The sequence below is a fragment of the Haemaphysalis longicornis genome, unplaced genomic scaffold (assembly GCF_048455015.1).
Source record: "Haemaphysalis longicornis isolate Haplotype H1 unplaced genomic scaffold, Haemaphysalis longicornis Haplotype H1 scaffold_1, whole genome shotgun sequence".
Taxonomy (NCBI): domain Eukaryota; kingdom Metazoa; phylum Arthropoda; class Arachnida; order Ixodida; family Ixodidae; genus Haemaphysalis; species Haemaphysalis longicornis.
Genome location: NW_027526203.1, coordinates 350,828,219 through 350,842,974, shown reverse-complemented (window position 1 = coordinate 350,842,974; position 14,756 = coordinate 350,828,219). Strand labels below are relative to the sequence as shown.

Below are 14,756 nucleotides of genomic sequence, written 5' to 3'. Positions count from 1 at the left end.
CATAAAATGCCGTTTTCATTTCAAAGCCTTTACATAGTTCGTGGAAGCTGCACAAGATTTGTTGTTGTTGTCGTTATTTCTCTAGTTTTAGCATAATTCTGATTTGTGTTTTTGTGCTAATTGTGCGGTTTTCTTTTACGCCTCCCAGGAAAGTGGTTGCAGCTGCTGAGGACCAGCTGAAGCGGCTGTGGCACACGTCCAATGTGTACCTCTACCCCACTGTGCACGAGTTTGCTGAGAAGCTCACTGCCAAGTTGCCTGGTGATCTGAAAGTTAGATGATGCTACTGTATTGCAGATTCTAACACTTCTCCTGCATGCTTTCTTTGGTGCACTCAGAGGTTCATTTCGTGAGCCTCTGCAGCTTTTCATTTGGCACCCATGCCCTTCTAGTAGACGGTTTGCGTATTTTGGGCAGCACTCAGTACTCAGACCTTGGTGTTTAAAAAAACGCAGTGCATATGCTTTGAATCTTATAAGGGAAGAAAAAAAGAGTAAAAATGCTTGGGGTATTTAGCTGTTGAATAGATGCAATCTTGTGAAAGTATGACATGGTATGGTATACTTACGTTAAAGCAGAACACAGCTGTGGAAGTTATTAGCAAAACTGTGGGCCTTACTAAAATAAGGAAGACACCGAGTAGGAACAAAAACGGGAAAAAATAGAATCGTCAGTCATTAGAACAGGAGTTGAGGTGACATGGCCTTGCTAGTCGCCCCATGGGCAAGCGCTCATCCGCAGATAAGTGTCTAGTTGGGGGTGGGTAAGTGAATGCAGAAGGCACCTCCATAGGCACCTTGCACGGGGTGAAACCATGACACAATTTATTGACATGCTTGGCCTGCCCTTTAACTTCTTTCAGGACATTTTAACTTCTTTCGGTATCAAAGAGTGAAAAGCTTGACTGCATTTTCTGGTCAAGCTGACTGGAGAATTTAACAGAATTAATGTCAGTTATGTGTATGTAATACCCCTGACTCATCTTGTTGTAATGCATCACATTGAGGAGGGAAGAGCCAATGTCTTCAACTGCCTTGGCATAACTTGATGGGCAGTATCTCAGCAGATTGTTGGCCCATTTAGAAGGTCCTCGTGACCATTTGTGAAGAATGTGTGTGAACATGAATGTAGTTGGCAGGCTGGGCGAGTTGGCACAGTTTCATTAAAAAAAAAAAAAACAGCACAGAAGCACAGGACAAGACCCCTCTCTGCTTCTTGATTTTGGTCCTCTGTTTTCTCAGTATTTTTTTTTCCATGTATGCAATGTGTGAACATGCTGTGCACTAAATAATGGTCAAACAACCTTGACTGTGCATTTGTATTTGTTAAAAAAAAATTAATGATTTAGTCAGCTTTTGTAATATCTAGTTTTCCAAATTACTATTACTAATTTGGCATGAAATGCATATTTTGTCTCCTAGGTGTGTTACTTCACCAATAGTGGCTCGGAGGCTAATGACCTGGCCATGATGATGGCGAGACTTTACACAGGAGCATTTGACATTGTTGCTCTCAGGTAATGTGCCACCTTAAGTCTGGGGGAGCTCACACATTTAGTAAAAATACACCTGGCAAGAACACAACATGTTTAAAAAAACAAATGAGCTAGTCTGAAAGGAGATTGTTCAAATTTTGGGGGGCCTTATGTTGTTCTAAAAGAGGATAAAATGTGAAGCAGTTACATTTACATTTGTGTTACAAGACATCATGTGTATGCGTAAGTATTTGCACAGAGGTCTGTACATCTGATAAATTCCCTGCAGAATGGAATATTTACACAGAGGCTCTGTAGCATATAGAATGTTGAATTTATAGCTTTTTATACTTTTTATCCATAATAATATAATTTTTATTGGAATTATACAACATGTCACCCAGCTTTGAAGGTTTCGCTCACAGAAACGGGGACAAAGAAATGCAGTGAAATGCAGTGATGCCACACAGGTGTATTTTTTTTGCATAACGTAGTGGCCAGTGTTGATAATACAACAGCTGTGACACATGACTTTGGTTGTTCACAAAAAATAGTATGTAGATTGGTGCAGAAACCTTCATAGAAATTTCTGAGTCCACTTGCTTGTTATATTTTCTAGGAAACCAGACATAGCATGTGTTGTAAAAGTCGTTAAATTCCTATTTAGACTGACTTCCAACTGCTCATTTTTAAGGGAAGAGAGGGACTGATTTATCTGAAGCGAATTTCTAAAATATATGACTAACTTTAAACGGGTATTAAAATGAATTTTGAACATTGTAAATAAACTTGCACATCAGTGACGGGGCAGGCTGAAGAACATCTGAGCCAAATATTGCTTTTCCTTTTTCTTTTTTTGCAAACAGAGTTTGCAATCGCTTTCCTTTGTTTATTTCTGTGCCCTGCAGGACCATGTGTGCTCCAGTGCATCAGCTGAGGTGCTTCAGGGGCCCTTTAAGTAATGGATGTATCTAGTTTAAAATATGCCAGTGTTGTTGCAGCGAAATGAAAGGGGTGCATGCAAAAAAAAATGTTTAAAACGATGCACTTTATTTTATTTCATGTGGGATTAGAATGGCGACCGTAACCTTTGATTTTTGCTCTCATGATAACTATTCATTGAATAAGCTTGTTTAAAATGCTGTGTAAATGCAAAAAGAGGTGTTCGCTCTTCTGCATACCCTTAGTGTCTCATAGTTGGACTGACCAGGTTTAGTAATTTTGAAGCTGAACAAACCTTTAGTTCACTGCAATTTTCCTTTTTTTCTTTAATGAAAAAGTCAAAGGAAGCAGTGTTGTATTTCTGTATTTAGATGTAGTCTGGTAAATCCTTTATGTTTTGTTTTATAAGAATGACCATTATAGTAAATAAATTATTGATTTATTGACTTTGGGTATACAGTACTACAGTCGGACTACACGACTAAAATGTACCAGAAGAGTTATTTGTACACTTTTATGTTGATTTTTGCATAACATTGACATCTCTGCAGTTCCAAAAGAATTGATATACAGCTTAGAAAATTTCAGCTTTTGACAGGTGGCGTTATGCATGCACAGTGTTGTTGTACGGAGGAATCCACCAATTATGTTTTGTTGCGATGGTTATGCGGGCTCCGATTGAAACGAACAATAAACTACCACACTGATAACTCTCATCTTGGGCTTGTGCTAGCACTGGCTTGTTCACCATTGGTCAAATCTCAAGAATTGTTTGTGCATGCTATATCTTTATTTTAACAGTGTTTGTGCTCTTACTGGACCACTTTTTGCATCTTGACGATAAGAATTCTGCTGCATGGTGTTCCGATTGTGCCCACTGCACTAAATAACATTGGCTCCCATCCGTATAGGAACGCCTACCACGGGATGAGTCCATACTGTGCCAGTCTGTGTGCCGTCGGCAACTACAAGCATCACATACCATCCAGCTTTGGGATATTTCATGTGAGTCTGGAGTGCATTGCTAGGCCTCTTCAATTATCAGTCGCGGACTCACCGCGCTGATAGTTTGCAGATTGTTCGCGGACTCTTCTCAGCATAAAAAGATATGTGAAAAACATTTGCTGGGCTGCTTCTCGTAGACTTTGTGGTGAATTCAGAACTGATAATCAGAGAGCCCCACTGGCTTAAAGCTGTTACGAGATGAGCATATAAAAGAGCTACTGAGCACTTTCAGGCACCACGAAGGCACCATTATAATTTGTCATTTTATTTCGCTCCTGAGGTTCTGCAGAGGGGTAGTGTGTGCCGAGTCGTGTCCAAAAATACAACAAATGCAGACGTTATAGGCTTGGATGATGTTGGCGAAAACAGTGTTTAATATAAAACTTGAGGGTACCGCAGTTGTGGCGATTGGCCCTGCAATGTGACGCCAGTGGTGCAATGTCCTAGGACTGAAACAATGTCTGAGCATGGTGCTGTACTATTCTAACTTTATGTTGATGACCAGCACCTGATGAAACATAGAATAAAATAGGAATGAAAGTGTTGAGTTGAAAAGGATTGTCGTAATAAATCTTATAAAATCAGGGAAATATAAAGCGGGCAAAAGTAGTTTGGTTGCAATGAAAATTTCGGAGCTAGGGTTCCATATAAAAGCATATCCAAGCTTAGAGTGGACTTATATCTGATATAACAGTATTTGTGAGAATTTATGGGCAGTAGAAAAGTTTCAGCAGAGGTAGCGTAATGTGCAGTTAGCATTGTTAGCTATACTATTGAAATGAAAAGCCCAGGTGTGGTCTGAAGGTATGTGTACTCCTAAGTAATTATGCGATGATTTTGGAACTGGATTGTAAGTTAGAAATAAAATGGAACCTAAAAGATTACCCTTTGTGGAATATTAAATTAAATGGGGCTGGATGATGATTCATGGTTACTGGCTCCTTCATATTGTGAGCAATTCAAAAGGAAGGATTCAAGCCATAAGAGATGATGATTAACATATAGGTTTAGTTTGTGGGGTATTCGAATGTCTTAGCAACGTTTAGAAATAGCGGTGGTAAGCAAGACCAGGACAGCTTGCGAGTAAAAGATGGCATTTGAGTCACGCACGAGAAACTTCTTGCGGAAGCCATGTTGAGCAGACAAAAAGGGACAGTTCGATTCAATAAATTTTCTAGATTAAAAAAAGAGATCATGCTCAATTATCTAGCTTGGGCTGCTTGTTAGTGACAAGGGATGGTAATTAGTAGACAAGCATATGCTACCAGACTTGTGTAACAGGACCACCTTCCCAACTTTGAAATCAGTGGGGATTTTGTGACTGTGCAGAGTCTGCTGAAATGTTTTAGATAAAGCAAAAGGAGAATGAACATTGTTTTTCAAAAATTTTACAGTAAACAAATCTGGGCCTGGGCATTGCCTCTTTTACTATTTCCATGCCTGCGGCATCACCCCAAAGCGTGCCCACCTTGCCCTTTCCCACTGCGTCTGAATTCCCCGTGGTGGCGCTACCCACGGATCCTCCCCTACCGATCCTCTCCCGCTAGGTCGCATGGTGGCAGACAATCCACGAGCAAACCGCGCACTGAACATTCTCGGTTCTTGTCAGTGAATGGCTACTCGTGTTACAAACTTTTTTACAATATCTGCGAGCATACCTGCCACTAAATTCACATAAGTAATACCTGTCCACTAATCAAGCAACGACGCTTTGGTCGTGAAATTGAAAACCGAAGAATGTGATGTTGTTGCGTCCCATTCTGCAGCGTGCGGAAGAAGGATCCGGATGCCTCCTACCATGAATTCTCAGTGAACGAAGCCCTGAAAGCACAATGGGTAAAGAACATTTCTAGAAAAAACTGGGAGCGCAACTCAACGTCCAATTACTCAGCGGTCTGAAGTCTGCACTATTGGCCGGAAGACTTTCGGAGTGACGCGAAAAGACGCAAGATACTGTGCCTAGTGTTTTCCCGCACTACCCTTCGTACATGAGGCCGGCACCGAAGAGAAAAGCAAGGAGTGATGTCAGCTTCAAAAAAAAAAAAAAAAAAAAAAGAAAAGAAAAGAAAAGAAAAGAAAGCGGGAACCCTCATTGGCAAGAACGGAAGATATCCAAGGCACCAGCTAGTAGCTAGTACAACTACTGCATGCCTTGAAGAAGTTTTCTGGCGCGATGCTTTCGGATCGTCGGTTGCTTATAAGCCCCTAGACGCATGCTTGAAGCACAGCGTTGAGCTCTGCACATCAATGCCAGTCTTTGTGCATGAAAATCTCGATGAGGGTAACCGGCGAGAGTTGATGAACTCATATGTGGAAAGTTTATCAAGTCGCTGCTGTCCAAACACGAATTTGATATGGCCTACAAGAATGCCGTGAGAAGGATATATTGCACAAAGCCTCTTCCACGGAAAGTTCTGAAGCTTTGAAAATCAGCCTTCCACCAGGTGCGCTTTGAAAATCAGCCTTCCATACATGTACTCGCAGTGTAGTGTAACAAATGTTTTCACATCTGTTCCGTTGCGTTCATTTAAAATTGTTCTTAAGCTTTTTGATGCCATTTAATGTGTTTTATTTCTGATAAACGTATTGGTGTTGTGCGATACACCTCAATCATATATCGTTGCTTAATGAAACTGACAGCTTCAACACTGCTGTTTCATGCGTAGAAACGCAGCAAACTGCAGGAAACGGATTACATGTACAGGGGTGAGACAGCTGCGCATATTGCGCATTTTTGATACAAATCTGCTTTCCTGTGCCAGGCTGCTCCAAAAGCTTGAAAATTGCAAAAATTGCGCCAAACTGCTCCAAAACAGTCTGAGAGCTAAGGATTTTGACGCTCCCGCCAGTTTCAGTGGGGAAAAATGCTTACTGACGGCATAATTTTCCAGCACCCCCAAGGTGATACTGTTGGCAAAGGTTTAAGTGATTGATCATTCAATAAAAAAAACGCATAAAATTGTTCCCAAGATAGTGTTTTCGAATGTCACCATGTCGGGTTGCACATGTTATATTGTCTGAGTTTTTTTTTAAGTTTTCCCATGGAAAACAATTGCAAAGTCCTGTAGAAAAAATACGCATGTGTACTCAGGCGACAAACTACTGGTGAAAATGGATGAAAAGACGGCAATTTTCGAAGCGCCGTATCCACGGAACGACATTACTGGGCGCCGCCATGTGGTGAATATTGGAAAACATGGCCGTCAGGCGAAGCAGTTGCTCGTGGTTTAGGCAGAGTGCTCTTTGCTGATTTCTACTGTGGTTTCGGTTATGGGGGTGGCTGGGTTTTCATTTAGTCGTTTGATCTGTTGAGGGAAGTTGCGTGATTCGAAGAACGGGAGTTCATCAAAAACAACGTGGGGCCCGTGAATTCGCCGTGTTTCGGCCTCGAGTGAGAGGCGCGGTGCGTGCTTGAAGTGAAATTTCGGACTCATTGCGGTGTTATAATAAAACGCTGAGTTATTGCTGCCTTTGACAGCGAGCTTGCGAGTGGCGGAAATGGGGCGATCGACACTGCAGATGTGGCGGCGCGAGATACCAGGGATACATCGCCGCAAAATGTTCAAGCAGTGGCCGATAGCGGGACGGGCTATTATTGCACGCTAGTAATAATGGTTTATCTATCTGAAGTGAAATTTAATGCCAAGAGGGAGGTGGCTAAACATACCAACGTTATTAAAATTGCGATCGTAGTGAATGCGCACCTTACCCGCCGCGGTGGCTCAGTGGCTAAGGCGTTGCACTGCTGAGCACGAGGTCGCGGGTTTGATTCCCGGCTGCGGCGGCCGCTTTTCTGATGGAGGCGAAAAGCAAAAACGCCCGTGTGTACGAGATTTCGGCGCACGTTAAAGATCCCCAGGTGGTCAAAATTAATCCGGAGCCCTCCACTACGGCGCGCCTCATCGCCTGCGTTGCGTCGGCACGTTAAACACCCTATAATCAATCAATCATGCGCACCTTGGGGAGTGAAATGGGAGGGCCGGTGGGGTGCGAAGATTGTCACCTCGCTTTGCGGAACTTTTGCCATGCCTCTACAATTGTGTGTAAAGCTGAGTCTGGGATTACAAAAATAATAATTTCAGCATTCACATGATAATGAAAATGCCTTACGATTGCTTAGTTTTTCGATTTGATGTTTTCAACGGCACTCCATGCTATCTATGCATAGAGCCTAAGAATTTATAAATGACTTGTAAAAAGTATAGTGCAGTTCGTGCCTTGTGATACTCTAGTAGAAAAAAATTCATTGAAAGGCTGTTCCAGTGTTATGTACTGTACGTTCAAAACCCATTAAAAAGTGCACTCCCCCCCTTTCCCCCGAGTTGCCAGAAATTTGATTTTTAGTCTCCTAAGGTGGCATAATAAATGTCATCATTCTGATCCAAATCAAGGTTCTTCTGCTCCAAAATCGAGATTTCGCTGCTCCAAAAACTGCTCCCAAATCTGATTCAGCTGTCTCACCCCTGCATGTAGGGAGTTACAGCTGTCTATTCAAAGTAGCCAATAGATCCGCCAAAGAGCGACAAAACCGGTACAATTAAAGCGGGCCTATAAACTGTACGAGCAAAACAAAATCTGTTCATTTAATGATTACACAATAAGGCACTCTGGAAAAGAGCAAATTTATCTAGGAAAACAAGTTTTATTGTAGAACATACTTCTGGCAAAAGCAAAATCGCGCCAAAAAACCCGGAATCAGCTGACGACAGCAACCGCTACCAAGGATCGGTCACTTGCACCACCGCGCGGTTGGTGAGTGAAATAGGCTGGCGATTTGGCAGCAATGGGAACCGGCGCGACGCCACAGGCATTGAAAAAGTAAAGGAGGCTGGCCTGGGCTAAAGTAAAGTAAAAATAAAGGATGGCCTGGGCTAAATGACATTTTTAATGACGTGATTATTTTTGCTGTATCATGTGGCTCAATTACCATTGGGTTCATGAGGAGGCAATCGAAGGAATCAGTGCAAAGGTGGGGCGGGGCATATTGAGTAAATGGCCAAAGTTTTTTAGAATTCAATGTTTAGGACAAAGGGTACAGCCAGGAAATTACTCCCTTTTAGTTTATTGCCTTATTTGCAAGATTGCTATCTATCTATTAAGCGTGAACCGCATAGAGCATTTTTGCACGTGATTCGTGCGCGTCGGCGTTGCGCGCGCGTTGTTTTGACGCCCGCGTCAACGATTTTACCCCCGCATCAGCTTCTACCTCGCTCAGAAAATGACGTGCGACGCGCGCAGCAGTGGGAGGAGCCGAAGTGGGAAGAGTGGGAGGAGACTTGCGCCAATAGGGAGGCACGCTCTTCATGGCGGCAGTTTGAAAGCACTCCGGACAGCCCGCTGGCCCTGCCGGAGATGTTTAGGCTTACCACAGCGGCCGATATTTGATCGGCACTTTCCCTAGCGACGCGGATGATGCTTTATGGTGTCATTTTCGCCCGCATTATCAGCTCCTTTACTGTACAAGCAACTTCGTTTGTTCCTTAAGTGGCATCGTAAAGAGCGGTCAGAAGTGGTCGGTCGGGCTACCCGCACCACTTCGCGGCCGGTGACGCCGCCATGTTGCCGCCGCTTGCCGCACTGCGCACAGCATGCGGGTGGCGTCAGCGCGCCTGTGGCGTGCCCGGTGCGTATTCGCGAGCATAATTGACTCTATTTGGAAGATTGTGGTGCCGAAGTAACAATTGCGCCGGTGTAACTGTAATCTATGTATTTTGGTAAACAGATAATAATAGTGGTGACACCCTAGTGACTTGTTTTTACTTGTTGAATTATTTGTTTACAGAAACCTCATATGGCTGTGTAGGAGCAAGATATAAGAGGGGACGTAAACAAAAAGAGTATCATAACAAGTTAGTAAACATGTTCTGTAGGAAGTTAAGCGTACCATACATTTCTAATTCAGGCCATACAGATACAGTGGTGACAGCCTACTTTCAAGGCATCCCGGCCGCGGCGGCCGCTTTTCTGATGGAGGCGAAAAGCAAAAACGCCCGTGTGTACGAGATTTCGGCGCACGTTAAAGATCCCCAGGTGGTCAAAATTAATCCGGAGCCCTCCACTACGGCGCGCCTCATCGCCTGCGTTGCGTCGGCGCGTTAAACCCTACAATCAATCAATCAATACTTTCAAGGCAGAGTTGCTTCACAGCACAAGTTCAACATTGAGAAAGGCGATAGCAGCGAAAAGCCTGAAGCCAGTGATGTCACAGACACCAACCCCTGCGGCTGACGTTGACAGTCCTAGATTAGGTTCGCAGCGTCTGAGTGCGGGTTTTTGCTCTTCCCACAGGCAATGAACCCTGACCCGTATCGTGGAGTCTGGGGTGGCTCCAAGTGCCGTGACTCTCCGGTCCAGGCAGACCGAAGCTGTGCCTGTGGCCCCGAGTGTGAAGCTGCTTCGCGCTATGCTGACCAGCTGAGCGAGGTGCTGCAGCAGTGCGTTTCCAAGAAGAGGCTGGCTGCATTCTTTGCCGAGAGCATCCAGGTGGGCCTGTCCTAGTTGGCGTGGCGCTGCAGGTTGCAGTACACGGTAGCTGCTTGTTGTAGTTAGTCTTTCACAAACTGCTGCCACTGCGCTTCTCCTGAATCGTGCATCTGATGCCAAAGGACAGAGCTCACAGGTGTAGGGTTCAAGAGGGGCTACTTCAGAACTGGTGCTAGACCTTGCGACAAAAATTGTGACCAGACAGAGCTTTAACTAACTGCGTAGCATGACAAAATGTGCAGCGCCAATTATTATTGGGGAAATAGACCAATCCGGAAAATGTAGGGAAGATTGTGGCTATAGCAGGCAAACAACTAGCCAAAGGCATATTGGTGTGAGCTGTAGCAAATGTGGACAGAGAGCCTGCAGCAATACAGTGTAGAAATCTGGGGTGTGTGTGGGGCAGTTGGAATAACAGCAGGCAAGTTTCCTTGTATCTGAATGCAAAGGCACATGGCACATCTCTAAGCTAAGTTAGGCTAGAGAACTGTGTGGTATTGCGTTGTGGGGGAAGCTGCATGCAATTTTGTGGCACTGCACAGTGTTGTTCCGCTGCTGTGTGCAAGCTCATGGCATACCAAGAAATACTTCTTGCTGGCTATAGTGGCTCACAAGTGTAGAAAAATTTAGAGATGTGATGCAACTTTTTTTCTTGTTTGCTGCAGTAACGTTGCTTACATTTTTGCGCTGCTGCCACTCATATGGCTGACGGTAGTAACTGACTGAGGTACTGACGGTAGTAACTGAGGTACTGACGGTAACAAAAGGCAGCTTGCAAGAGGCAGCGCATCGCCATCACTTGAATGCTGGCTTGTTCGTTTTCTTGCCCAAGCCGAAGTGTGCATGGTCCGCAGAAAGACCAAATAATGGTGGTCCTGGAATGCGTACTTTTGCTCCCAACTGTACATACCCTGTACAGGCACCAGAAGCAAATGCTTGTAATAAAGCATACACAGAGCTGAACTAGTGACTTCCTGTTCAGGTCATGCACCGTAAAACCTAACTTTGTACTTGCATTTTTGTAATGTAAAGGGTAATGTTGCTTGTTGTTTCTTTAGTTCGGCTAAAATCAGCTTATATCATATGAGGAGGCAAAGATATGTCCAGCATTATAATAATGCTACCAAACCCTGTATTGGCCACTTCATTTATTAGGGGGAGAGCACAAAAATGCCTCTGTGTGCAGGATCTCAGCTCACGTTAAAGAACTTTGGTGGTCTAAAATAATTAATCAATAATTAATTGCAGCGCTTTCTTAGCTGACTTCATAAACCACCAAGCCACCATAAACCACCCCTTTTTTGAAGTGGTTTTTAACCGAGGGAAGTGCTTTGGGAGGATTGGATGGGAGTGAGGGGTAAATAAGGCCCTTTAATCTAAGTTCTACATGGTTATTCTGCTCTTAAGCTGTCTATTGTGGGTGTCTCCATGTTGGCGTAAAGTATATCGTAAATTGTTACAGTCTGCTTCGTCGTAGTTGTGAATGTATTAATATCTATGGCACTATTAATACTCCAAGGGAGCTGAGTAACGTTGGGCAAGTCTCACTAATATATATTTGTTGTGTTCCGAAACCTAATTATGCTTGTTGAGCATATGTTTGCATACCTTGCATTGAGGAGAATTTTCTCTTGTGCACCTATGTACAGCACTGTGGAGCCAGCTTTGAAGCCTAGCTGCACCCTTCAGCAATTTGATTCCAGTCTGCTTGGTTATTCAGTAGGGTTGCCTTTACAAATACCACTAAATATGTCAAGGCAAGCTCTTTGGTGATGTTGATTAACCCCTCTTGCTTTTTGCTTTTTGTCCCATTCCTTACAGGGTGTCGGGGGCACAGTGCAATATCCCAAGGGCTATCTCAAAAAAGTTCACAAGCTGGTCAAGGATAAAGGAGGCCTCTTTGTCTCAGATGAGGTGAGTGTGCTGTGCTGGCATGAATGAAGTAAGCGAAGCCCACTACCACTGTCTGCAGATTCCAGTGGGCCCTTAAGTGTGTGTTTTTAGAACCCTTTTAGAAGAAGGTTAATTCTGTGGAACTGTTTTTCTAAACAAGTATTTTTTCTAAACTAACTCCCACGGCTACCCGTGGGGGTTAGTTTAGCAACGCTCTCTAGCAACGTGGCAATGCTCTTGAGACTACAATACTCTATACTGCCCAACCACGACCAGAAAATTCGCATTTCCCTGGCTGTACGACAAAACATTCGCGTTGCTCCGATCCCACAGAACATGCACCCCACCTACAACAAAGTACGCCAAGCAGCAACATCCCGCAACACTCATAACCAATACCACCACCTCCCATACACCCGATATACGGACGCATCGCCATACCCCCACAAATCTGCACAAGCTGCCAGCGTGGTCAGTGCCAAAGGAACTGAGCTCACTGCAGTGACTGTTTTTACCAACTCCATCGAAACAGCTGAAGAGGTTGCCATTGCCCTTGCTGCCACAACAGGCGAAGAATTTTTAACCATTATTACTGACTGCCAAGCCGCTTGCAGGAACTACCTAAAAGGATGCATATTGCAACCCGCCTTGAAAATTCTATAACAAGCGAAACCACTCCCAGAACTGCAAACAATTTGGACTCCAGGTCGCGAATCCCTCGGGGGTAACGAGGCGGCACACGCCACTGCCCGCGCCCATTCACACCGGGCCGTTTCCCACGAGGGCCACGAACTCCCATCTGAAGCAACAGTTAAGCCCACCTTACTGCAAACATATGCCGAAATACTCGCCCACTATAGGAATGAGCGTCGCAAATACCCATTCCCCCACCCGAACCTCTCTCGTGACGAAGCTACTACCTTCCGGCGACTACAGACTAACTCCTACCCACATAACACCCTGCTACATGCCATGTATTCCACCCTATACCCTGCCACATGCAAATCCTGCCCCCAACCAGGCACCCTGTACCACATGGTATGGGAGTGCCAGCAATCCCCTACCCTCACCCTTAACCCCAACTCTACCTATGAGCAGTGGGTGGAGCTGCTGACCAGCTCCGCCTCTCACACCAGGGACGATTGGTGGAGAGGGCACGGATGGCCAGCATAGTCCAAGGCATCCCGGACTAAGGAAGCCTCTCACCAGGCGGGTGCCCTAACATCAGCACCTCGACTCCAATAGTTTATTTATCATCAGCATCATCATTTGCAAGCTTTTTACTTGCCGCTGCTTGTGTGTGAAAATGTGGCAGAGGAGTCTAGTTGGTATTTCATCTTGGGCAGAAAGCACAACCAAAACACGGAAGCAAGATGGACTTTTATTGTACGAGTCATTTTATAATGCCCGTCTTGCTGTGTGTTCTGGTACCGCTTCATTTTCCTCCCCAAAATAGCTGTGAGAATTTGACAGATTGTCTGAGCACTTGTGTAAGGTTTGCTTTGTTTGTTTCTTTATGAAGCTTAGTGTGTATAGTGGTAGCAATATTTATTAATGTATTTCTTTTTGGAACCTGGTGTATGACAGAAACCGAAGTTCTATTCCAAAAATTCATCCTATATATTGTTGACGATAAACTGAACTGCACAGCTTCACAAAGTTGTCGCAAAAGTGTCGAGAATTCACAACAACGCAGAAACGGAGCGAGAGCCTGTTGTCTTACCCAGTGAGCTACGAGGCCACCTGGAGATGGGGAGACAGACAGTGCACTCACTGATCACATCTGCGGGTTTACCCCCTGCGTTGTCGCTGAATGCCATGTGATAGCGTCATGCGGCCTCTCACGCCGCTGTGCCCTCCGCCCACGGCACGTGTAGCAGTTGTGTGCGCGCCTTGCGCATGCGCTAGGAGTTATAAAAATTGAAGGAAGCTCACACCAACGCATGGCATCACACTTCTCAGTTTCTGGCGCAGATCTCGTCGCCTCCATCGGCGGCGGCAGAGACGGAGAAGTGAGATCGTCTAACACTTTGTTTGAGCTTCCTTTAATTTTATAAAAAAGTTCCCACTTGTGTGCTTCCCCAATACAACTCAACCAACCACCGTTCATGAATCATTTATTGATTTAACCTTAGCAAAGAATATCTCTTTGAAGTAATAAAGGGTGCGGTTAAGTGCATTTCACTTGTCTCTGGTTTCACTCTTTGTAGAGCCACGTGTGTGAATGCAAGTGACGTCGCGTGGGTAATCATTGTGGGTGTCGTTTACAGCTTCGTTTTCCAACTGCTTTCTCACAGGGTGTATTGGCACACATATTTTTTTTTTTTGTCAGTGAGCAGGGTAACCCAAAAAGTCGACTTTCAAGGATTTCGGGGACATTGATTGAGAAGAATGTGATAAGGGGTTTGGTGACCCTTGTTTGTCACTTGACTAAGCGCTCAAAAAAAAAAATATTAAAATGCTGACATAAGTGTGGCAGGCCACAAGTTTACTGACTTCTGGAAACTAAATAGAATGATTATATTGGTGAGGGATGGGGATTCTTTAAAAATACTCAAAACTGTAGAAACAAGTTGGCCTCCATCGTTAGATTACAGGGCCATAAATGTGAATGTAGCACTCGTGGTTGCTTATTTAACACGAAAAATGCCAAACGGGCATTGCCAGCACATACACATTCATGAGTGCGATTTGCGATACAGTCGAACCCGGGTATATCGAACTCCAAGGGGATCCTGAAATAGTTCGATATATCAATAATTCGAAATATAAAATATGCCTGTCTGAAGATTATCTGATAACTCTGCACATCACTGATAGCTTTCCAAGACTGTGACAGCGGTACCTTACCAATTTGTTCCTCGCAGCATGAAAAAATCGAACCACAGCGCGATGACCATCGCACTTTTTTAACAAAAAAAGTCTGATATTCGCTTGCTTCTTTTGCGTCATAAAGTTT

General features: G+C 44.3%; 1 protein-coding gene across 3 annotated transcripts in view; it reads left to right on the top strand.

The window, feature by feature from the left end:
* Positions 1-14,756, top strand: part of LOC144154391 (alanine--glyoxylate aminotransferase 2, mitochondrial) — a 41,432-nt gene that overhangs the window by 12,564 nt on the left and 14,112 nt on the right. For all 3 annotated transcript variants that reach the window (XM_077685846.1, XM_077685844.1, XM_077685845.1), the window contains exons 4-8: positions 149-272; positions 1,422-1,516; positions 3,328-3,421; positions 9,710-9,904; positions 11,726-11,818. In XM_077685846.1, the coding sequence (XP_077541972.1) occupies positions 149-272; positions 1,422-1,516; positions 3,328-3,421; positions 9,710-9,904; positions 11,726-11,818 (601 nt within the window). The remainder of the gene's footprint in view (positions 1-148; positions 273-1,421; positions 1,517-3,327; positions 3,422-9,709; positions 9,905-11,725; positions 11,819-14,756) is intronic.